General features: G+C 25.2%; 2 protein-coding genes across 6 annotated transcripts in view; both read right to left on the bottom strand.

Annotated features, from left to right (window-relative positions):
- The window catches only part of LOC127071063 (serine/threonine-protein kinase N), a 72027-nt gene extending 50014 nt beyond the window's left edge, over nt 1-22013 (bottom strand). For 2 of the 4 annotated variants that reach the window (XM_051009900.1, XM_051009902.1), the window contains exons 1-2: nt 11367-12363; nt 8098-8226 (exon numbers count right to left, since the gene is read on the bottom strand). In XM_051009900.1, coding sequence (XP_050865857.1) covers nt 8098-8226; nt 11367-11477 — 240 coding nt within the window. In that variant the 5' untranslated portion in view covers nt 11478-12363. Of the gene's footprint in view, nt 1-8097; nt 8227-11366; nt 12364-21544 lie in introns of those variants that run through there. The other 2 variants (XM_051009901.1, XM_051009899.1) reach the window with 2 other exon arrangements.
- Nucleotides 22014-22344: 331 nt separating this feature from the next.
- LOC127071072 (conserved oligomeric Golgi complex subunit 6) lies at nt 22345-24970 on the bottom strand. Of its 2 annotated transcripts, none has more exons than XM_051009927.1 (9): nt 24798-24970; nt 24427-24701; nt 24214-24358; nt 23925-24136; nt 23629-23852; nt 23162-23553; nt 22938-23099; nt 22704-22865; nt 22345-22626 (listed from the first exon to the last, which is right to left on the bottom strand). In XM_051009927.1, exons 1-9 carry the CDS (start codon nt 24873-24875, stop codon nt 22393-22395), a joined length of 1884 nt encoding a protein of 627 aa, XP_050865884.1. In that variant the 5' UTR covers nt 24876-24970; the 3' UTR covers nt 22345-22392. The 2 variants fall into 2 exon arrangements, with proteins under 2 accessions (XP_050865884.1, XP_050865885.1); XM_051009928.1 differs by having other exon boundaries at nt 24427-24741; nt 24798-24964.
- Between the last annotated feature and the right edge of the window lie 748 nt (nt 24971-25718).

Here is a 25718-nt window from a genome sequence, read left to right as displayed (position 1 = left end):
CGAGTGCACTTTCATCTTTCAACGAAATAACTTCCTCTCGAGACGAAGCAAATGGAACGTAAAATTGCACTCTATATTATATTGCTTTATTTCTTTATCTTATATTTGATTTTTCTTCTCTTTTCTTCTCTTCGTTTATCGTCGATGTCTCACAAGAAGGAAACAAGTCTCTCTCGTAATGCTAACATTAATCGATCGCGAAGCTTGCTCGTCGTTAAATGTAACGGCTTGTCCGCTAGCGAGCGAGTTAACGGAAGTAAAGAGATTTTTTTTTAGAAGCTTACTACTTTCATTCCGTTCTTTAGTTTATCCGAAAATAAAAAAAATAAGAAAAAAGAGATCAGAAATTTGCCTTTATGATTTTTTGTTAAGATTGAAAATCACGTGTAACGATCGGAATCATTATTTTATGTTAATAATATAAATGTTTGTAATATATTATTGTCTATTCATGTATTGTATTAAGAAATAATAATAAAATGATTTATAATATATATATATTTAATGAATTATTTAATTTTAGTTATAATTTTTATTATTATACAATTACGTACGAATTATATAATATTATATAATAATACGAGATCATACAAATATATTATGTATATAATATATATAATTGTATAATAATAAAAATTATAACTAAAATTAAATAATTCATTATAATATATGTTATATATATATATATATATATATATATATATATATATATAACATAGTATAAATACATAAGTATATTAAATATTTGTATATATTATTATATATATTTGTTTATGTATTACTAATAATAAAAAAATTATTAAATTTTAATTATTGCTTTTTAATTAGAATATTTGTATACACACATATACAAGAATGTATAATTTGAATAACATTTTTTTATGAATTAATTTTTTGTCTATTATTATGAATAATTTTATGAATAACATTTTTTATCTATTATTCGTATTAATAATTATTAAAAATCACTAGGAAAATTGTCACAGTTTATATAAATTTATACATATATCTGTAGAAATAAATTATTAATTTCATTTTAGAGATCTAATACCTATTATTAATATTTTTTAAAAGATAAAATAAAAAAAATGTTATAAATTTTCGATAACAATTGCATTGATATTTTCTATCATCGTTTATAAATTTCATTGAGTGACATTATATAAAAAAAATTTTTTCCGATACTAACTTTTTTAAAAATAATTATACACTCTCTCTAAACTAACATAAAACTTTTTAACACACGAAATAGATACATAGATACATATACAATACTTTAATATAAACTTACAAATACAAAACAGAAAAAAGAATAAAAACATTTCAGTAAGTAATATTATATATATATACTTACTTATATATATACTTATATATTACTTATATAAATATTACTTACATATATATATAATAAACAATAATATTTTTATTATTACTAACCATTATTTTTTCCAATCTTTGTAAATTTGTTACCTAAGAAAATAATATAAGTATAATAATTACACTATGGTTATATTTTTTCTGAATACACGAAAAAATGCTTTCCAATAATCAATTTTGTACGCTTACGTGACACAGTTATTTTATAATTGATTATCTCCTAATAAAATAGATATACAGTAATAAAACAAAATAATAAAAATAGCGGAAACACTGTTTCCATTATTTTGTCCAACCGATGTATACATATATACATATATACACACATACACATATATTATACATATATAGATATATACGTATATATTATGTCAGTATTTTCCGTTCGAAAAATGTATACTGCGAAGAAAATTACCGACGCCGTGGACAGGAATCGCACGGTTCGAGTCTCAGGTAGAATAAATATAGCGTGCAAGAGACAGAGGAGGAAGAAGAGGAAGAGGAGAAGGTGGAGAAGGAGGAGAAGGAGGAGGAGGAGGAGGAAGGAGAAGGAGGAGGAAGAGGAGGAAGAGATGAAAGAAAAGATGGAGGAAAAGATGGAGTTGGTGAGAAAGAGAGAGAAATATATATATATATAGAGAGAGAGAGAGAGAAAGAGAGAGAGGGAAAGAGAGTGAGAGGAGTAGGAGAATATTGGCGTACGATCGTAGCAAAACTCGTTTCTACGCGACTCACAGAAATCGTTTCAGAATCTTTCAGACCACCCTCACCAAAATACCTTTTCATCCAACTTTAGATACTGATCTGACTTTTCCTTCTTCGTACGATTTACAACACGTTAAGTAAACGTGGACATATGTGTGTGTGTGTGTGTGTGTGTTTTACAGTAACTTAACGTTTCATTTATTATATAGGATGAATATATTATCGTCGAATATTAAAATTGATAGATTGGAGAATCAAAAAAATTTAATCATAAATAAAATTTTGTGATTAATTACGAGTTATTTTTGAAATTATATATATAAATGTATTTATAAATACATAATATATATATAGGATTATTTCTATATATATTACTTCACTATTATCTATTGAATGTTTTCGATTCGATGATACGTACCAAAAAAAAAAAAAAAACTAAAAAGCATTGAACTTTCGATCCGATCGAAAATCAGATATTTTATTTCGTACTTTTAATATAATTATTTTCGAATACGAAAAACTTTTCTTAATATATATTCTTTTTTTTCCTAATGCTTCTAACAAATGAGATATCAGACTATTCCTTAATTTATATGATCAATCTACACATACACATACACTGAGAGAGACAGCAAACAGATACAGACACGTGCACACAATTAACTTGTGTATTTAATGTATACATGCTCTCACGACGACCTCGAAATGTTTTATCGTATATCCCACGTTGAGAATTCTTACATTAGACAGTAAAGGAAAACAAATGACATGACATTGGTGATGTTCATGAATACAACGCAACAAAAACTAAAACCTATACCATATAATCGAGCGTAGGAGTAATCAAAGAATTTACTAGTTCACGATTCCCTTCGATTTTTCAATAAATAAATAATGTCTGAATCTACATTGAAAAAAAAAAAGAAACAAACAAACAAAACAAAAAGAAAGAAAGAAAAAATAAAATCCTAAAAATAAAAAATAAAAGAAAGAAATAAAAATGTTATAAATATCAACATTACTTATTGAATGTACAATCCGATGCAATGTACTATCAAGGTTGAATAAACTCAACCAACTTTTCTGCAAATTTATTCGTATAAAAAAAAAAGAAAGAAAGAAGAAAAGATTTTTTTAGATTAAAAGATATATACAGAAAAATAAATAAATAAATAAATAAATAAATAAATAAGAAAGAAAAAGTTAAATTCTCGCCGTCGAAATTCTTTTCATGTCAATGGTCTGAATGAATTTGAAACGATCAACAAGAAACGATGGGAGACGACGTCACGACAACGTATCAAAGACTTTCTTAATGATACGGTGATTCATAATACGGTCTTTCAATTCCTCGTACAACACGACGCAGATACTTGTTTACTTACTTTACAAGACGTTTTTCATATTAAGCTTACGTAGAATTATTTACGAATTTCTCTCAGATTTCGTATGGACTCGCATAAATTGGTTCATCCATTTATTATTATTCTTTTTAATTCTTCTTTTTATCTTCTTGGTTGAATATTTGTCCAAATCCTTCTTTTTTCTTTCTTTTTTTTTTTTTTTTTGAAGTCATGACAATGATGATGATGATGATGATCAAACGACGAATGAAGAATAAGTAGAACAAGCGCGTGGGTGATACCGGGTGTAAATAAAAACAAACGAAGCTTAGTCCGTGCTAGTTATCGTCTGGTTGAGATGATGGATCAAGAGAAATATTATATCTTCATATTATATCTTCATTCGTAGGACAAATATTGTCCACAATTATAGTATTAGTTATTACATAATAATGTTATATTATAATTTAATAATACATTATATAACTTTATCTTATATAAGTTTATCTTATATCCACGATAAAGGTATATATACACACACGTATATATATATACGTATATATGTATTATTATCTTATAATATTGTTATCTTATATAACTTAGTTAAATTACTAAAAAAAAATATTAATAGATTGGTTATTATATAACTAATAATAAAAAGATTAGATTGAGGATGTTCTTCCTTTCTACATTCGTTCTAATTTTATTTATTGAATAGTAATATATGTATTTCCTGTAGATACGATTTTATTTGAATGTTAAAAAGATCTATATTACTAAATTTTATATATATATATATATATATATATATATATATATATATATATGTTTTAGATAAAGATTTGATTAAAATTTATGAAGCTTAAATATCATAAAAGTTTATAATTATAATTTTTATTATAAATTAATTTTAACAGATTTAAATTATTTTATTATTGATTTATATTATAATTTATTTATTATGGATTATTGCATGGAGTTTGATTTTCTTTTCTTTTGTTGAATTTATATTTTTTTAAGAATATTCATAAATCGCGAAGCAGGAATTTTATTAGAATCATTATTTATAAGAGTTCATTAAATACATTATAATTAAAATTATAGAATTTATAATACATTTGCATTGAACTTTATTAATATTTTTAAAATTAGTAAATCAAATGCAAGATTTTTTTCTGAATTAGTAATTTAAATAGAAGATTATAAAAATTGAAAATCTTGCAGATCCGATATAAATAAAAGTTTTAATTAATCGAATTGAAAATGTAAGTATTTAATAAGAATAATAAAAATAATAAGAACAATAAAAATTTTAGATTCGTAGAATAAAATATTTAAAAAAATAGACATCTTCTTGGCATAGCTATTTTGGCATAAAAATTAATATGCAAAATTATCACAAAAACAATTAAATTTTTATTTTTCAAGTTGATTATTTCCGTCTATGTTTGAAATTACTCTTCTACTTACGTTTATTTTCGTTAACTATAGTTACTTGTAAATAATGAAGATTGAAAGATAATCTTTTAAAAAGATGAATAGTTTTCAATTCAACAGGACATTAAAAATCCATTATCTGCAATTATCATAGAATAATAAATAATTGATTGGGGGAACCTTTTAACTCGGGTAGAATCTTTTTAGACTTCATCATTTACAAATAACTGCCATCATTGGCTTGTTGCTTGTTTCTAGATAGATATCAATCATTCAGCTTGTCATATCTTCACACATACAAACGTTACTGACATATATTGATATTCTTCGCTGTAGATTAGGACTAAAGATATAATATATAATAAGAAAAAGAGAGAGAGAGAAATTTATATATATATATAGTAAAGGAAATTTAACCAAGTAGAAAACAATCCCCCATGATGATGAATTAATGACTACTGATAATCTAAACGAACATAAAACCTTGTTTTTTAAATATAATTTCTCATGAATTTATTATTCATCAAAATATAATATATTATACATATATTATATTTCTATTACATTATAAAATTTATTTCTATTACATAAAAATAAAACATAATAATATAAATACAAATTTTATTACAAAATCTGTCTCTAATTGTTTATATGATTACAAGATTTTACTATCGTTTTATATATCGTTCAAATTTATCTCGACATTTTAATTTAAATATAATCGATTATAAACTTTTTGAAATTTCATTTTTGATATTTTTGAATTTTATTCGTTTGAATCGTTTGTAATCATTTTTTCTTTTCTTTTTTTTTTATATATATTATTAAATCGTCACAATTTATATCATTGTCCATTTATATTATTTCTATTATTATCATATAAATTAATTAGTTTTCAAATCAACGCATGATTCCATTGTGTTGACTAAGTAATGTCAAAAAAATTGTATCTAGAAAATATTAATATCGATATACATATATATAGAAATAATAAATTATATAAAAAAGAATATTTAATGAAAAATAAAAAAAAAAATATTTAATATTCTTCGTACATTTTAATTACATTTCGCTTTAGAATAGGACTTAATAGAAGATCCTATATATAACATAAGATATGAAAGGAGAAATACGATCATACGTAGTAAGAATCCATAACATGGGAAATTAATTAAATATATACGCATATGCACATAATAGTTCCAAGTAAATGGAACACGACCTTCTAAGAAAAACGTCCTTGAATAATCTCCTATTAAAAATGTTCCCGTCTTCGTCATCGACATTCAGTGACACGTAATTTCCATGTTTCATGATTAGAAAAGCTTTGCAAGTTGTATTATCAGATTAGGAAACAAAAGACGAAGTCTTCCTTTTTGTAAAATACAGTAGAACCTCTTATAATACTTGAAATATGTTCTCTGTTACATGAATCCATCTTTTTCTACGATTTAATGGATTATTTATATGTATTCGAAAATATATATTTATAAAGAAAAATATGATTGAGATAAATTATTAATAATTCATAAAATATACAATTCATAAAATAATATAAAAAAATTAATGAATTATTTAAAAAAGAAATCAAAAGTTGTGCATCAAACGAGCCAAAAAAATTTCATGTAATTTCTTTTTTACTGTTAGAAGTCATGATTTGAAAAGAAAAATAAAAAAATACAAATTCTTTCTGGATAACATTCGTTAATAAAAGTTAAGAAAAATTGAATCGGATTAAAAAGTATTTAATTTTTTATAAAACTTGTTCTTTTTTTAAATTTATTTAAAATATAATAGCATTTCTTTTTTTTTTCTTTAATTTATCTAAGATAATACTTTTTGTTTTCTTTATTTATATAAAATATAATATTTTTTCTTTTTTAATTTATTTAAAATACTTTAATATTTTGTATACGATCAACATTTATTAAATACATACATAAAATATATAAAAACTAAGAGAGATTGTTAGATGAAATTACCTACATAAATATCACGTTACACGAACATAAATTGTAATTTTAAGTAACTCGTATAACATGGTATTAAAAAAAAAACAATTTTGATAAAATAAATAAAATCGAATAATTCTTATATAACAGAGAAGATAAAAATTAGTAAACAGAAAAAATTTTTTGAAATTTCGTTATCAAAAATTCTTAGTACGATTATCATATGTATATCATTAATTTCATTATTATCATTTTCAATTGAAACATTAGAAAAATATTCAAATAGAATTTTTATTATTTAAATTAATTTTCTTCGAAAATTATTAAAAATCTTCGTAATGTTTCTTCTTCTTTTTTCTTTTGTGTATATTTATTTTTCTAAAAAAAAAAAAAAGAAAAAAAAAATCTGAATCTTGTACATATTCATTTTCGATAATCCTTAAAATGTATATATTATAATACAATTCCACTACATGTAAATATATTAATTTCCGATAATCATTAAAACATTAAAATAGAATTTTTATTTATATTTAATATATCCTTTAACATACTCAAACTTCCTCATACTCAAATTATGCAAATATCAGATTTTTTTTGCCTTCCTTATTTTTTCAAATCATAATTCATCAAATAATAATATTTGACATTCGTATAACACGATTTCGCATAACACGGTTCTCAATATATGTACATAAATCCGTTTTATACATGGTTCTACTGTACTCTCAAGATAGATGCTATTTTCGTGAGGGCAAAAATAAAATTCGTTCGGCTGCAATCGCAATTCGAAAACGAAAAAAAAAAATAAAAAGGAAGAAAATACAAAGAGATAAGAGAGAGAGAGAGAAAGAAAGAGAGTGAAGAAAGAAAGAAAGACAGAAATAAAGAAAGAAAAAAAGAAGGAGCTCGAAAAGGACGAACGAAAGACGACGATGTCGACAACATACACACACACACACACACACACACACACACACACGTATGTATATATGTATGTAACATGTAAAATCTTGTAATCATATAAACAATTATATGTAAAATCTAATAATCTTATAAAATAATAATAATAATCTTAAAAAAAAATGTTATAAAACATAATATGTAAAATCTTGTAATCATATAAACAATTAGAAACAGACTTTGTAATAAAATTTATATTTATATTATTATGTTTTATTTTTATGTAATAGAAATAAATTTTATAATATAATAGAAATATAATATATGTATAATATATTATATTTTGATGAATAATAAATTCATGTAATGTAAGTACATACCTTACGTATTTCTCTGCGTATGTGTTCCCGGAGTTCATCGAGACGAGCAGGTAAGGGCACTTGGTCACTGCCAGCAACTCCGTACTTGCTGGACAGTTCGTAAAGCACTGGGTGCCTGATGTAATCGCCCTAAAAAAAGAAAAAAAAAAGAAAAAAACAAACAAATTCGACATATAAACGCAATTATATAGGATATATAAAATTATCTAATGCTACCTAAGCAGTGAACGATGTTATTTTTCAAATAATACGTGACTATTTCGACTTTGATAAAATCGAAGAAATCTGATAAGATTTACAACGGTCGATTTTTGATCGATTTTTAACATTCTTGTTTTCGTCGAAATCATTCTCCTATCTCGATTCGAAACGAGAGATTGAGTAGAAAGAAAGAAAGAAAGAAAGAGAAATAAACGAGAAAAATGATTTTAATCATTTCGTTCGAATATGATTCAGCATCGTTAAATTTATAAGTTAGTATATAGTTTATATTGGTTAGGTTGTTCTTATTAATTAGAAATTATTTGATTGGTTAATAATTAATCTGTTGAAATTTTTTGTTTTTTTTTTTATGTAGATATAAATGATATTTTTGTTAAGTAAAAAAATTTCTTTTTGTTTCAATCATGTTAATATTTAATGCTTCGATTTATTTGATGTTATATTATATCACTATTTGTATATAATTTTATTTTAATTAGTATGTTTTATTAGTATATTGTACATCCCTTTATTATTAGAGTTTATAAGGATATCTGTTTCCCTTTTTGTAATCTATTTACAAAACTTTTGTTAACTTAAAAAGAAAAAATAATTAGCAAAATATACTAGTATTAATAACTGGTATTATTATACTAATATATTAGTTGTAATGTTAAAAAAAATATATATTTTTATATTCCATCAAAATTTAATAAATATTTAGCATTTCAATATATTTTAATAAATATATTATTATACATACTGTTATAATATATACTATTTTGTGTGTGCGTGTAAAGTATATTCTAGAATAGTATATAGTTAATAGCATATTAGTATAGTAACACAGTAGTGTGTATCCTTTATGAAATATTAACAAATATAAAATATATAAAGTACTATATAATTATAAAATACTAATGATTTTAATATATAATTATGACGGATTTAATTTATGACTTGTACGATAATAACTCACTCACAATTAAATCAGAAATCTTGTTATATTAACTGTAGTATATTAAACTCTATACAGTTATTAATACTCAATTAGTGATATGCTATAATATATTACTATATAACTACTTGTTTTTATATAACAGAAGTATTAATGCTACTATAGTATAATAGTAACTAATAATAAAATTAATAACTAGTATTTTGAACTAATATTAATTTTTCTTTATTAATATATTATCAGATTGATCGTTAAATAAAATGAAAAAAGATTTTCTTGTCAAAAGAAATTATTAACTCTTTCCATTAATAAATTATTTTATTTATTTATTTATTTATTTATTTAAAAATGTAAAACACTAGTTATTCTAATATATAATTGTGATAAATTTAATTTATGACCCGTATGATCGTAACTCCCTGTTAAACCGGAAATCCTCTGACGCATATCACCTCGTTAAAGGTTCTCCATTGCGAATAGATTGCAATATAGATTGACGGACACGATGTAAGAGAAAAAAAAAAGAAAAAAAAAAGAAGTATCGATTTCGAAGTCCCGAGTATATCGACATCGAGACGACCCCAAAGATTCGCGCTCGAACGAACGATCGATTTTCTTTAACGAGATTCTCTCACTCGACTATAAATTACGTTCGCTCCAGGCTATACTAAAACGCTTCTGAGTTCTTTAACACGTTCACTGCCGAACCTATTTTGCATAAATCGTAGTATTCATCTAATACGTGATAAAACAAAAGATAATAAAAAAAAAATAAAAATTCAAAAAAAAAGAAGAATAAAAAGAATTGAAAAATTCATTGTTATTACTTTTTTTTTTAATTAATCTTTTTAATTTTATTAAGAAGTATACTTTGCTCTGTTGTCCTCTCTCTTTCTCTCTCTCTCTCTTCCTCCTTTTTTTTCTTTTTCTTTTTTTTTTTTAAATGGAAAAATAAAGAGATCTTGTAAATGTATTAAATAAAGTATAGAAAATTTGCATTCGTTTATTAATTATTTTTTTTAATGTTTGAAGGTATTATCAAAAGATATCTTTCTGTTTATATCCTGATAAGATTGAAAATATTTTCAATTAAAATTAGAACGAGTTTTCAAGAATTATCTGAAATATTTTTTAAAATTTCTTTTGCGATATTTGAGACTTATAAGATTATATTTTTTTAATAAGTAAGCAAATAGAAATTATTCTTTCTAATAAATATAATAATAAATAAATATATTTTGTAATATATACAAGAATAATATATATATATATATATATATATATATATATATATATATATTATAGTATATAATACAGTATATAAAAATACTGTATCTATATATTTTATATCTCTATATCTATCTATAAAAATAATATAAATGTATTATCTGATAAGTATAAAAATAGTAAATATATTTCCTAACAACAAGAAATAGAAAAATAATAAATATATTTTTCTAATAAAAATATTAAATATTTTTTTCTAATAAGAATAAAATGTAAAGAAAAAAGAAAAAACAATGAATTTATTCAGATTCTGTATCTATAAAAAATATAATGATTAAACAACCATTATCATTATAAAAATATTTCTTAATATAATATCTCTAAAGTCTATTAATTAATATTTCAATAATATTCTCTCCTTCTCTCTCTCTCTCTCTCTCTCTCTCTCTCTCTCTCTCTCTCTCTCTCTCTCTCTCTCTCTCTCTCTCTTTTTATAATATATATGCATATTATATATATACAAAATATATATATAATATATATAATATTAAATATTTAAATATTTGACTTTGATTTGATTAATATTAGCTATATAAATAATGTATATATATAAAATATCTTATTTTATTAAATATTGATTATGTCTAATATATATTATTATATATATATTATATATTATATATATCATGCATATATATATATATATATATAATATTTTTTCTAAAAAGTTGGAGAACAATATTTTATGATAAATATAATTATAATAAATACACTTTCTAATAATTATACATATATATATATATATATATTAAAAAAAATTATATGTATAAAAAATATGTATAAAAAAAAGAAATAAACAAAGAAAGAAATAAAATATAAATACCATGCTTGAACCTATAGAAGCGAAACAGGATTTCGCTCTCTGTCGTTTCGTCGAAAGACATCTCTTTACAACGCTGACTTTTTCCTTTTTATGAAGACTAACGAAAGACATTCTCCCTACGATTCTGTTTCTTTATACCGATCATTCGCGATATATTAAACAAGAGTTTGACTGTTCCTTCACTGACGAAGTCCAAACTGTTACGTGTACGTACGATTAAATTAATTCAAAGACAAAGTCCGCAGAAGCACGTACGATTTCTTCCCGAACAAATATTCCAATAAAATAAACGAAAAACTCGATTACGTTGGTAACAGCTGATCGTTGCTTCGCAAAAAAAGAAATTACAAAATTAAAAAAGAAAGAAAAAGAAAAAAGAAAACTTTTCTAATAAAATTAATTAAATTCTTGTAAAACACACTGACACTTTATCGACGATCATGAATCATCGTGATCGATATAATTACATTTCCGGTCGACCTTGAAATTAATTCACATTAAACAACACTCACGTAGAATAACAAAAGTAAATCCTTATTGGAAAAAAGAAATCGCGAAAGATTTAAAGGAAATCTTTAAGAGGGAAAAACTTTTATTAGAAATAAAATTCGATCACTTTTTTATCCGAGTAAAATTAATCCGTGCGATCTCACCGACGCGATACTCGAATTTATGAGAATCCAAATCGGTCGTGAAGACATTGCCGTTGTGTCGTTATCTCTTATCTAGCTCAATCCGATAACAGCGATTCTCAACTCCTTATGTTTCATAAGGTAACCTTCTCGAGATAAAGAAGTGTATTTAAACGAATGTACGCGTGCGTATTTAAAAGAAAATTTTGATAACTTTGTGTGATCCATAACCGATTTTTTTCGATGATCTATTGACTTGCTCAAAAAGCTCTGTCTCTCTCTCTCTCTCTCTTTTCTCATATACAGGGTGATTATAAATCAACTAGTCGATTAAATATTTCGTTTGTTAAAAGTAATAGAAACAAAATTTTGTAAGAAAAGTTTCATGATCTCAAGAAATTTAAATCAAGTATATTTTTAAATTGTGAAAGAAAACACTTCGACTTCTGGTTAAAACGAAATATAAATTTTCTTATGGAACATCCTGTATCTTTTTAATTAATTTGATATTATAATCGACCTTTAAAAAATTATTGAACGAGTATAGAGATTGTTTACTTGTTTACGTTACTTGTTTAATCAGTTTTTTTTTTGTTAAAGATAATTGGTTAAAGTATTAAATTAATTTAAAAAATTCATGATGTTCAATAAAAAAAATTAAAAAACATTGTACTTTCGATTCGAATCGGTATTATCGGGTATTTTATTTCATAAAATATTTTATTTCTTAAAATATTCGACACATTAAATCGAAAAACTTTACTTAATATATTTTTTTTTAATGCTTCTAACAAACGAGATATTCATTAACTTATAATATTCTGTATATTAAAATATATCAATATATACATATGTGTATATATATATATATATATACACATATGTATATATTGTGTATATATATTATGTATATATATGGGCCAAAAGTTCTTAGGTTATTTTAAAAATCAATTATTTTTTTCCAAAATTTTAGAATTTTCAAAACAATTTTTTATTCAGATTATAAAAGTTTATAAATACAAGATTATAAAAGTGTTCTACAAACTCATTTCTAAATTTCTAATCAAAAAAGAATAATCGATTTTTCATATCGTCTAAAAACCTTTCATCTGCCTAAGTATTTTTAATCTATCCTATATATATATGTATTTATATATATAATTATTTATAGACCATGTATTTATTATTTTTGTAATTATTAAAAAACATATTTACAGTCATTTAAATATTATTAAAGAAAATTTTAAGATTTATTATATATATACATACATATATATATATATATATATATATATATATATATATATATTATATATATATATATAATTCCTATGTGTTATATAATAAATATAATACACGCGCGCGCATGAATGTGCGTGTGTGTATTCATATATTTATTAATATATATACCTATTTATACTTTAATTCTGTTGACCATTACAAATTTCGTTTATACTATTTTATAATTTAAATCATTTTTTTATAAATATTATACGATATTTATTCATTCATTCATTTATTTATTTATTTATTTATTTATTTATTTAAGATATTATAATATATATTATCCTTTTTGTTTGTTTTGTTTCTCATATCCATATAAATAATTTTTATCATTTTTTATAAAAAATATTACACGATATATATTTTTTATAACATAATAATAATAATAATAATAATAATAATAATAATAATAATAATAATAATAATATACTCTGTTCATTAATTTAAAAATTGTATTCATCCCGTCTATCTTATCCTTCAGTTAATGAAGCTAGATTACTAATTCACACGAACTTTGCGGCCATGCTAATAATTTGAAAAAAAGAAAGAGAAAGAGAGGGAGAAACAGAGAGAAAGAGAGAGAGAGAAAGAGAGAGAGAGAGAGAGAGAAAGAGAGAGAGAGAATCATATTTTTTTTTAATGAATATCACACGATAGCAATGGCGGATTTATACAAAGACGATAGGCTGTCGCCTCGGGTCCCATAAGATAAGATGAGCTCTATGTAACAAAATATAAATTATTACATAATATATTACATAATAAATTTAATTTAATATCTGCTGGCCGGTATATCATTTTTATTTCTATATTTGCAACTATATATAATCGTATTTAATCATAGTATTTCTCACTTCATAATTTGCATGAACAATTTAAGCGAAGAAATATACACATATTATGCATAGTCGATTTATTTCAATTCGGTGCTCGAAAAATTTTTAACGCCTTAGGCCCCCCATGAAGATTAAATCCAGCAATGCACGATACCCATATAATTTAATTCCTTTTACTAATTTCAAAATTTCGTTTATTACATTCCAGAATTATTTAACTAACTAAAAAATACGATACGACTGAAAATTTTCTAAAACTTTCTACGTATGATTTTAAATATCTGCTTAACAATTTTTATTTTTCGACATTTTATTTTTTAAGTCTGTAGTAAAAATTATAAGTAAGTTTTGTAATTTTGCGATCCGAAAAGAGAATTCGTTCCAAAAATTGCAAAAAATTGTGATCGATATTTAACATGACTTAGAATCTTTTCACCTGATTAGAAACTTTTGGCTTACCCTTTATTACATTTATATTTTAACTCGATTAAACTCGATAACTTGTAACGTTATTGCTGATTTTTCTCTTAATTATTGATAATTAATTTAATATGCAATACTGATAGACTTTGAAAATATGTGGTAATGCTATAAATACGATTGCATTAAAAAAAAAAAAAAAATAATAATAATAATAATAATAATAATAATAATAATAATAATTGAATTCGGTTTTGATTCGTTGCAATATTGCATACGTATTGCATACAATATTGATTACAATAAAGAATAAAATCTTTGCAAGGTTGCATAAAAAAAATATCAAACTCGTCGTGGAGATGAATAATCAAAAACAATTTTCAATTAAATTAGTATAATTATGAATTTGTGTAATTATGAATTTGTATAATTATATATTTGTGTAATCGTGAATTAATATACGTTCTTAATTACTATTAGATTGGTGTAAAAACTAATTACGCAGTTTTTGCGCATCGAGTAAAACGACGAAACGATTAAAAACAACGATTATTTTCTCATCAACATAATATTAAATGAATACTTTTATATAGTACACACATCGTTGTATTAAAATAATAATAATAATAATAATAATAATAATAATAATAATAATAATAATAATAATAAAAATAAATAAATAAATAAATAAATAAATAAAAATTTTGAAATTTGATTTCTTAACAATAGATTTACGTATTTGATTATAATTTTTTATCATTGTAGATGAAGGGGAAAAAAAGAGAAACTAAAAAAATAATAATAATAATCATAATAACTTGTTTGCCAAAAGATCGAATATGATAAAAACAGAAACGCATTAATTTGATTAGCAAAACGATTAATTTCATTTGCAAAAAATATTGAATTTCAAATGAAAAAATCTACAATGCCGAACAAGGATTAATTTACTTTTGGATCTATGATTCGTCTCTCTCTCTCTCTCTCTCTCTCTCTCTCTCTCTCTCTTTATTTATCTCTCTCTTTCAAAATTAACTTAGTCTTTGTTCGATAAAAGAGAAAAGAAATAAATAAGAAATGAAGAAAGAAGAAGAAGAAGACAAAGAAGAAGACGACGAAAAAATGGAAGAAGACGAAGAAGAATAAGAAGAAGAAATAGAAAAAGAAAAAGAAGTAGAAGACGAGAAGAAGAAATAGAAAAAGAAGAAGTAGAAGACGAAGAAGAAGAAGAAGAAGACGACAAAGAAGAAGAAGGAGAAGAAGAAGAAGAAGACGACAAAGAAGAAGGAGAAGAAGAAGTAGAAGACGAAGAAGAAAAAGAGAAAAAGAAGAAGTAGAAGACGAAGAAGAAGAAGAAATAGAAAAAAAAAGAAGTAGAAGACGAAGCAGAAGAAGAAGAAGACGACAAAGAAGAAGGAGAAGAAGAAGTAGAAGACGAAGAAGAAGAAGAGAAAAAGAAAAAGTAGAAAACGAAAAAGAAGAAGAAGAAGACAAAGAAGAAGGAGAAGAAGAAGTAGAAGACGAAGAAAAAGAAGAAGAAGACGAAGAAGTAGAAGACGAAGAAGAAGAAGAAATAGAAAAAAAAAGAAGTAGAAGACGAAGCAGAAGAAGAAGAAGACAAAGAAGAAGGAGAAGAAGAAGTAGAAGACGAAGAAAAAGAAGAAGAAGACGAAGAAAAAGAAGAAGTAAAAAAAGAAGAAGAAGAAGGAGAAGAAGTAGAAGAAGAAGAAGAAGAAGAAGAAAAGAAGAAGAAGAAGAAAAGAAGAAGAAGAAGAAGAAGTAGAAGACGAAGAAGAAGAAGAGAAAAAGAAAAAGTAGAAAACGAAAAAGAAGAAGAAGAAGACAAAGAAGAAGGAGAAGAAGAAGTAGAAGACGAAGAAAAAGAAGAAGAAGACGAAGAAAAAGAAGAAGTAAAAAAAGAAGAAGAAGAAGGAGAAGAAGTAGAAGAAGAAGAAGAAGAAGAAGAAAAGAAGAAGAAGAAGAAAAGAAGAAGAAGAAGAAGAAGTAGAAGAAGAAGTAGAAGAAGAAGAAATAAAAAAAGAAGAAGAAGAAAAAGAAGTAGAAGAAGAAGAAGAAGTAGAAGAAGAAGACGAAGAAAAAGAAGTAGAAGAAGAAGAAGTAGAAGAAGACGACGAAGAAAAAGAAGTAGAAGTAGAAGAAGAAGAAGAGAAGCGTATGTGTCACGGATGCGGCCGTTCCGAACGACCAGAAAAAGATTCGTGGTGAGAGGGAGGTTAGAGGAGGAAGACTCGCAGAGAGGGAAAGAGAGAAGGAAAGAGAAAGAGGATCGAGAGGAGCAAAACGATTATTCGAAGTAGCAACGAACCCCAAGAAGAGAAAAGAGAAAAAAGGAGAGAGAGAGAGAGAGAGAGAGAGAGAGAGAGAGAGAGAGAGAGAGAGAGAGAGAGAGAGAGAGAAGAGCAGGAACGTACACACACACATACATGCACACACACAAATATCGAACTGTCGTGTTGGACATAGTGTGACGCACAAGTTATTTTCATACATTCCGTAATATCTAGCGTATATAATAAAGAAGCAAGAGGGGTCAACAGTCCTCGGGGTCACCCTTCTTGTCCATACACCCTTCTTCTTGTTACACACCCTTATTTAATGACATCCACTCATCAATTATTATCTTCTTTATTTTTATTTTTATTTTCGTTTTTATTTTTATTATTATTTTTTTTTTTTTTATTAATATCCAGACATTTTATTTTTATACTTTCTATACCCTTTTTTCTTCTTTTTCTTTTGAATATAAATATAGAAGAAGAAAATTTATCGTAGAAACGGTTCGTGTCGTTAAATTATTTATAATCCTGTCGAGGAAAATATATTTATTATTTTTATATTTATCCAAGAATACGTACATTTGTTATTTAGTTATTAGAATTTATTATTAGAAGTGAATATTTGTTGTTTGTATGTTTATTAGGATATATATGTATATGTATACTAGTTTATATATATTAATTATTATAATTTATTATGTATTAATTGAATAATTATAGTATTTATAGTATTATTAGTTAGTATCTATAGTATTTATAGTATAGTATATTTATAGAAAATATATTTATTATTTTTAGACCTATTAGTAAGCATACATTTAGTATTTTTTATAAAATAAATTTATTATTTATATATTTGTTAGAAAGTATATTTTTAGTCTTTTAAATATCACAAAAGACGTCGTAAAAACGTTTTAAATAAAGTCTGGAAAATTAAGTACCAGTCACTGTTGACTTTCACATCATTCACAAGGTGTTAATAATCCAACATGTGTCTCTTTTTATGACATCCAAATACAGATACAACATACAAATAACGATAAAAAACTGATTAATAAATAAATGAATGCAGATTACTTTTTCGAAATAACCTGTATATTTTTCATGTAAAAAAAAATTTTTTTTTTTTCTTTTTAAGTAAATAATACAAAACTCTCTTTCTCTTTCTTTCTTACTCTAATAATATTCGATCTTATACTTAATATACACATTAATCTTCAGACCTATTAATTGAATTTTTAATTAATTTAATAATTAAAAAGAAATGAATGGACTATAAGTCAAATATTTTCTTTTAATTTTTATTTTATGGATTTTTAATTAATTTATTAATTAAAAAGGAGTGAATGGACTATATGTCAAAATATATTTTATAAATTTTTGTCTTCATTACTTTTATTTTCGAAAAATAAAAAAAGAAGGAATAAAGCAAATAATATGAGGCTCATAGCATATACGTACATATGTATACATTTATATTTATATTTATTTCCATAGAAAACTAACACTATATCTAATATCAATTTACTTTCTAATATGAACTAATAAATTTCATAATATAAAAAATATAATGAAATAAAATATACAAGTCGCATGAGCTTGATAAATATTTGTTTTCATATCAACCAAAAAGAAAATGACAAAACTATATTCGATATTAATTAACCATCTGATGTGAACTAATTAATTATTTCTAATAATAAAAAAAAAAGAATAAAATAAAATATATGTCACATGAGCTTTATCAATATCCATTTTCGTGTCAACAAAATATTCGATGATACGAAACTGATAATATAACTAATAATTCATACTAATTGACCTTCATAAATGAACTAATTAACTTTACAAGAAAAGAAAAAAATTAAATGAAATATATAAATTATATACATAGCCATATACATAGACATATAAATATAAATGTATATATATATATATATATATATATATATATATATATAAATGTGTACGTGTGTGTGTCTATGTATAACTGGTTAAGATCAGTTCAATTGTCCTTTCAACCTTCATAATAATCTCTTATACTCAGAGAAACGTTTCATTAGAATTAAAGTATAACAACGAACAGAAAGAGAACTTCGAGAACGAAAATGTTATCGCTAAGCACGCGGCCAAGCGTCGGCCCACCGTTTTATTTTTGGCTTGCGTGTCGGCCCGAGGTATTCTGTAGCGATATTGCGAAATTATCTGGGACAAGTACAAAAAAAAAAGAACGAAAAAAGGAAAAGAAAAAAAATCTTCGTTATATAAACCCTATAATTATTCGTGTAACAAAGAACACGTACGCACAAAAAAAATTAAATCTCAAAAACGGATACGTTAAAGAAAAATAAAAAAAGAAAAAGACATCCAAATTTGATAAAAATATCAAACTGGTGCGAAGAAAAGGAAAAAGAAGTTTGAGAAAAAAAAAAGAAAAAAAAAACGGAGAAAATCTTCGTCGTAGAAATCTTACGATTATTTATAAAACAAAAAACATACAAACAAACATTAGCAAATAAATTCCAAAAACGACTATACAAAAAAAAAAAAAGAAAAAGAAAACATCTAAATTTGATAAAAATATCTGACTAGTGCGAAAAAGAAAAACAGAAAAAAAAGTATCTTCGTTATATAAATCTTCCAATTGTTTGTGAAACGAAAGGCACGCACTCAAAAAAAAAAAGAAAAGGAAAAGAAAAAAAAACGAATCTCAAGAACGAACCCATTAAAGAAAAAAAAATAAGATAAAAAGAAGAAGAAAACAAATTCTATATAAAAATATGGGACGAGTGTAAAAATCTTAAAATTATTTGTGAAACAAGAAATACACGCGCGCACGCGCGCATATTTGAACAAAACAAATACCGAAAACGAATGTATTAAAGAAAAAAAAAAAAAAAAAAGAAAGAAAGAAAAGAAAAGATCGAAACTCGAAAATCGATAAAATTAAACGAATCAAAAATTTTAATAACATTTTTCCATAACATTCTTTCATAATACGAAAGGATGTGTACTATGTATTATGATTATAGTGTGATACAATAAAAAAAATAATAACATTAATGATAATAAGAATAATAATAAGAATAAGAATAAGAATAAGAATAATAAGAATAATAAGAAAAATAAGAATAATAAGGATAATAATAAGAAGAAGAATAAGAATAATAAAAGTAATATTAAAAATAACAATAATAATAATAAGAAGAAGAATAATAATAACACTAATAGTAATAAGAATAACTAATAATAATAACACTAATAGTAATAAGAATAACTAATAATAATAATAATGATGATGATGATGATGATGATGATGATGATGATGATGATGATGATGATGATGACGATGTTGATGATGATGTTGATGATGATGATAGTAATAATAATAGTAATAATAATAATAATAATAATAATAATAATAATAATAATAACACTAATAACACTAATAATAATAATAAGAATAGCTAATAATAATAATAGTAATAATAATAATAATAATAATAATAATAATAATAATAATAATAATAATAATAATATAAATAATAATAATAGCAGTAATAGTAATAAGAATAACTAATAATAATAATAACACTAATAATAATAAGAAAAACTAATAATAATAACACTAATAATAATAAGAATAACTAATAATAATAGTAATAATAATAATAATAATAATAATAATAATAATAATAAAAATCGAGCGTGCGTTGGAGGAAATGGACCGACGAGAGAATCGAGTAGAAAACTAGTACGCGAGTTCTCGGCCGCGATCGGCGCCGATCCGATGACGCTCGAGAGAACACCGAGAGCGGACGTCGCGTTTGACGTGAAAGTTCGGAATCAGAAAACCGGTGTGGTATGTGAACACATATGTCTGTATATATCTATATATATAATATGCACACATACATATATATGTGTGTGTATATCTCCTGCCTTGGAACTTCCTGCAAAGTGAACACACGAGGACACCTTCCCTCTCGAACAAAACGATTTCCTCGTTAAAACGATATTAAAAATAATTATTATTATAACTACGATTGTAGTTACAACGATAATAATAATAATTATTACTATTATTTTCGTTAAACATATATATGGTATTTTTTGTATTTTTCCTTTTTTATTTATTTCTTTTCTTTTCTTTTTTTTTTCTTCTTTTTAATTTATTTGTTCTCTTTTAAAAAGATTATAAGATCATTCGCGACAAAACAAGGAAGACAGTTAATACCACTTGTCGAGAAAAGCAAAAGAAGCAGGTGTTACCAGAACTCGCTTTGTAAAGTCACTAGAGGGGCTTACAAGAGTTCGAAGGAATCGACAGAGAGAGAGAAAGAGTCAGGTGCAGTCTACCTATACGTGCTTCGAGGTCATTTTAAATTTTTCGTAGGTGGTCATGGATAAACTTGATTGTCTTAAGATCATTATCGATCGGTCTAATAACAATACATTACTACGATTGACATAATCCTGTAAATCTAATGGTAATACCAAAAGGGGACGAAAAGAAAATATAAGAGAAGAAAAGAAAGTAAGATGGTCGAAGAAAAAAGGTTGGAAGTTGAGAAAAAAAGGGCTGAACGAAACGTGAAAATATTATTTTTCGGTTTCGAGATATTCGTTCTTAACGTTAAGATGAAAACGATATCGACGAAAGAGAATAGATATAATTAAATAAAATAGAAAATAATGTTTAAACTCACCTGATAATAACTTGATTCCGCCATCTTGACCACTATAATGCTCCACTCACTCACTCACTTACTCCTTTCTTCTATCTATCCGTCTATCTTTTCGCACAAAACTATACAGTTCATCGTTGGTTTCACGGCCGACGCATTCTCGTCTCTTTCGTTCACCTTTTACACGTGGACGAACGATACATGTTTTCTCATTCGTAATTATCAAATAACCTATGAAATTTACCGATCGTACGCGACGCGATGTTGCCTCTACCGAGTCGAACGAACGATAGACGCGACGGAGCCGTGGCGAGCGAAATAGAAAGAGAAGAGAGTGAGTGAGAGAGAAAGAGTCAGAGAAAGAAAGATAAATAATGAGAAAGATAGAGTGAGTGAGTGAGTGAGAGAGAGAGAGAGAGAGAGAGAAAGAGAGAGAGAGAGAGAGAAAGAGAGAAACACGTTACAAGTGCGTTCCCACCGGCGACAGAGCGGTGACTGGACGGAGAACGTCGAACCAATCGCGAAACGAGTCGCGCGCCACGCTATCCCCACCATCGACCTTGTATATACACAAAAGAACCAATAAAAGCGCTGCGACTCGAAACGAACCGAAAGTATTATCCAATAAAAAAAGAAAAACAAAATGTACGATTAAACGTATATACCAAGATGGATTTTGAAAACGTTTCATATGTAAGTACATTATATGTGATCTATGGAAGTTTATTATAATTTCTTTTCAATTTTATCGTTATATAAAAATATTGAGAAATATAAAAAAAAATATATATGTATGTATATATTTAAATAATTGCAAGTCGTCGTTTATGTACATCTTTATTGAGCATATTCATTTTCCAAGCTCGAAATCATTGAGAAACTAATATTTGTAAAAGTTCCTCGGGTGTTCTGCTAAATAGACCGTTCGGATTTTTATATAAATTTTTTGAATCGTGACAAGCTTCGTAAAGCTGTTTGTAAATAGCTCCGATTACTTCGAACGAACGTTTCTTGGTAACCTCGCGATGGTTGTTACTCTGAAGTAGATTTATTTGTGGTAATAATAATACCTCCGGCATTACTAAAAATGCTTCCAATTTGTTCTGTACGGAATAAGGAATACGTAACATTGAAAATATTGTTTTAACAAATATATGAGAAAAAATTAAACTATATTTACCGTAAACTCTTTTACACTTAATGGATCCATTCCAGGAATATCGGACAGCGGTCCTTGTTCATGTCCTTGTAAAATAGTATATATTGATCCGAGATTTAAATTTGCAACCAAAGAACTAGCTTGTTCCGATGTGAGCGTATCGATTTGTGCATCGGATTGAGCCTATGTTATTTGATAAAATTAAAAAATTAATATAAGAGAATAATAACATTTAAATCATAAACAATCGTTTACCTGTAATCGTTCCAATCTTTGATCCATATATTCATACAATCCTAATGTGGATTGTATCTGATGCATACAATTAAGAAGATAAACAGCCATATCAACCGTTGGTAGTCTAGAAGCTGTTTCGTTAACTTCTTGTAATAACGGGTCAATGATACACGATACTATCTATAAACATATATTTGGTTACTACTTGAATATATATATTATTTTAATGCAAGTGTACTTACTTGAAGCATATCCTTTTCTCTATCTTCGGCTATGCTGGCTACAGATAGAATTTCATTCAACAGATATAATAATCTTGAAACCGATGGTGCTGGTACTAAGTCATTTCCTGGTGGTTCAGCTCGTTCTCCAAGAGCTGTTCTTGTTTCTCTTTGTAACCTACTGAGAAAGCTCTTTTCGCTTAATACTAATAAATCATATAACGTTGAATCGAGAACACTATCTGGTATAACTTGTTGAATTATAGCACGATAAAATCTTATAAGAGTCGTAACTGAATATAACACTGTAGCTGGAGCTTCCACAGAAACTATATGTTCTATTCTTGATTGTAGAGGATGACAAAGTCCTTCCGTAATATTACTTAAGCATTGCTTAATTTGATCAGATACATCTATAATAAATATTAATAGTAACTATATATAATAATATATTAAAAGTATTATTATTGTTGTTAACAATTTCTTACCAGTTTTATCGCAATCCTTAACTAAAATCAATATGTTCTCCTTTTCTATAGGAATTGCTTGATGCAACCAAGCAAGCATATCACCGACGTATCTTTTATGATCATGAGCATGCATTTCTATAGGGTTTGGCGTTCCACCGATTGGTTCACCTAATGTCAGTGCATCTATAAAAGATCCTACGAGAGCTGTTCTTCTGTTTGTACAATATTCATCTAAAATATACCTGGTAAAAAATTCTTAATAAATAATTTCAAATGAAACTTAATAATAACAAAATATAAATAGTTAAACGTACTTGAATAAAACAGGTCTATCTTGTAATTTACCCATAGCTTTAACGAGTAGAGATGCCAATTGTTCATCTTCTATATATTTACATTGATTCTGCGTCCACCTATATAACCTTTCCAAAGCAGATTCTTGAAGAAGCGTCATTCTTTGCATTATATCTAACGCCAATGTTTGATATCCAGATTGCATCAATATTCTGCAGTTGCTATGTATTTCCTTAAGGTTCCGATATGATTGTTTAAATAAATTAAATATACTTTATGGATTTAATCTTACTCGATTAAAAATATTACCTGTACTCGATTAAGAATAGTAAAAAACTCCTCCGTTATAGGTGATTCTCTATGTGATCCATGTAAACTTGTTATCTCTGATTGAGATAATTGAAAACTCTTAATAAATGCGCTTGCAACTTCTTGCTGCATGGACAATATTTGACTAAAATTTCATACAAACGTTATAAATCTTTTATACAATTAATTATATACTTTTCAAAACTAAAATACCTTTCATTTTGAAGTTTCGTTGTTTGTTCAATGAGTTGTGAAGTTTTAGTTTTTGTAACTTGTAAACGATTTGTCATGCATTGAACCGATGTATTCATTCCTAAAACATCTTGATATATATTATCTAAACAAGTTTTGACTTCTCTAAATGCAGATAAAAAATCTTCGTTAATAGCAAGACTTCTTCTTTCAATTTTACTTCTTAAATTACGACGGGCATTTAGTGTGTTCTCCGTAAAAAATGTTGATAATTCTTTTAAAGCTTCCAATGTATCCTAAAAGAAAAAAAAAAAAAAATAGGTAGTAGAGGTAAACCTACAAAAATAAGATTCACTTAAATGTACATAAATAAATCATATTTTTTAACATACCTTGTCATGTTCTACTCTTGATTCGAGTAATTTATTAACTCGTCTAACTAAAGCCGAATTAGTATTTTTTTCGCTCATTGCAATTAATTATTTTCATAATCGTGAAAACACAATCTTTAACTTATGACAGATCATATAGTATACGTCACGTAAATGTGATAAAAAAAAAATGAAGGTTTTATATATATGTATATATTTTTCTTTTTGCGTAAAAGATGTCGCTAGCTTCGCTCGATTAACACGCCTCCTGTAGATCACACATAAATTCATCGAAACTATATTGCCAATGAAATCTTAAAAAAGATCGAAAATTTCGTAGACGATATCATTCTCTTTCTCTGTTTGGTAAAAAATTTCATTGTCACGCATATACGTGAGAATTCTTTTAATAAAAAAAAGCGAGGATGTTACCTCACATTCTACAATACTTTATTTGCAGGTTAAAACAGGCAGAAATTAATTAATTTAATATATTATTGTAAAATTTTAGATAATTTTTCTATTATTATTATTATTATTTCTTTTATTATTTTATTCATATGTTGTATATGTATTACATTTATATATGCTACGAAGGTTAATTCAGTTTCATATTAAACCACCTGCGCACGATGCTTGCGCACAACGAACAAAGTAACTTTGTTATGTACGTATATATATATATGAATATTTATATAGATGTGTGTACTTTCTTATTTCAAATTAGCACGATTTAATATAAATTACAATTGGTCGATTCTAATATAGTCCAACAGTATACCAATAGCAATATGTAAAATAAAATAATTAAAATAAAAATATTAATTACGAAATGATCCATGTTTGTCCTTTAAAAACAATGAATCTGATTGGTTGGTTTCAAGCAGCCGAGTGGAATCATTTGAAACACAGATGTAACAATCTAAATTATTATTAAAATTA

Source organism: Vespula vulgaris, chromosome 20 (assembly GCF_905475345.1).
Source record: "Vespula vulgaris chromosome 20, iyVesVulg1.1, whole genome shotgun sequence".
NCBI lineage: Eukaryota > Metazoa > Arthropoda > Insecta > Hymenoptera > Vespidae > Vespula > Vespula vulgaris.
Note: the sequence above shows the minus strand (reverse complement) of the source record. Positions and strands in the feature narration are given on the sequence as shown.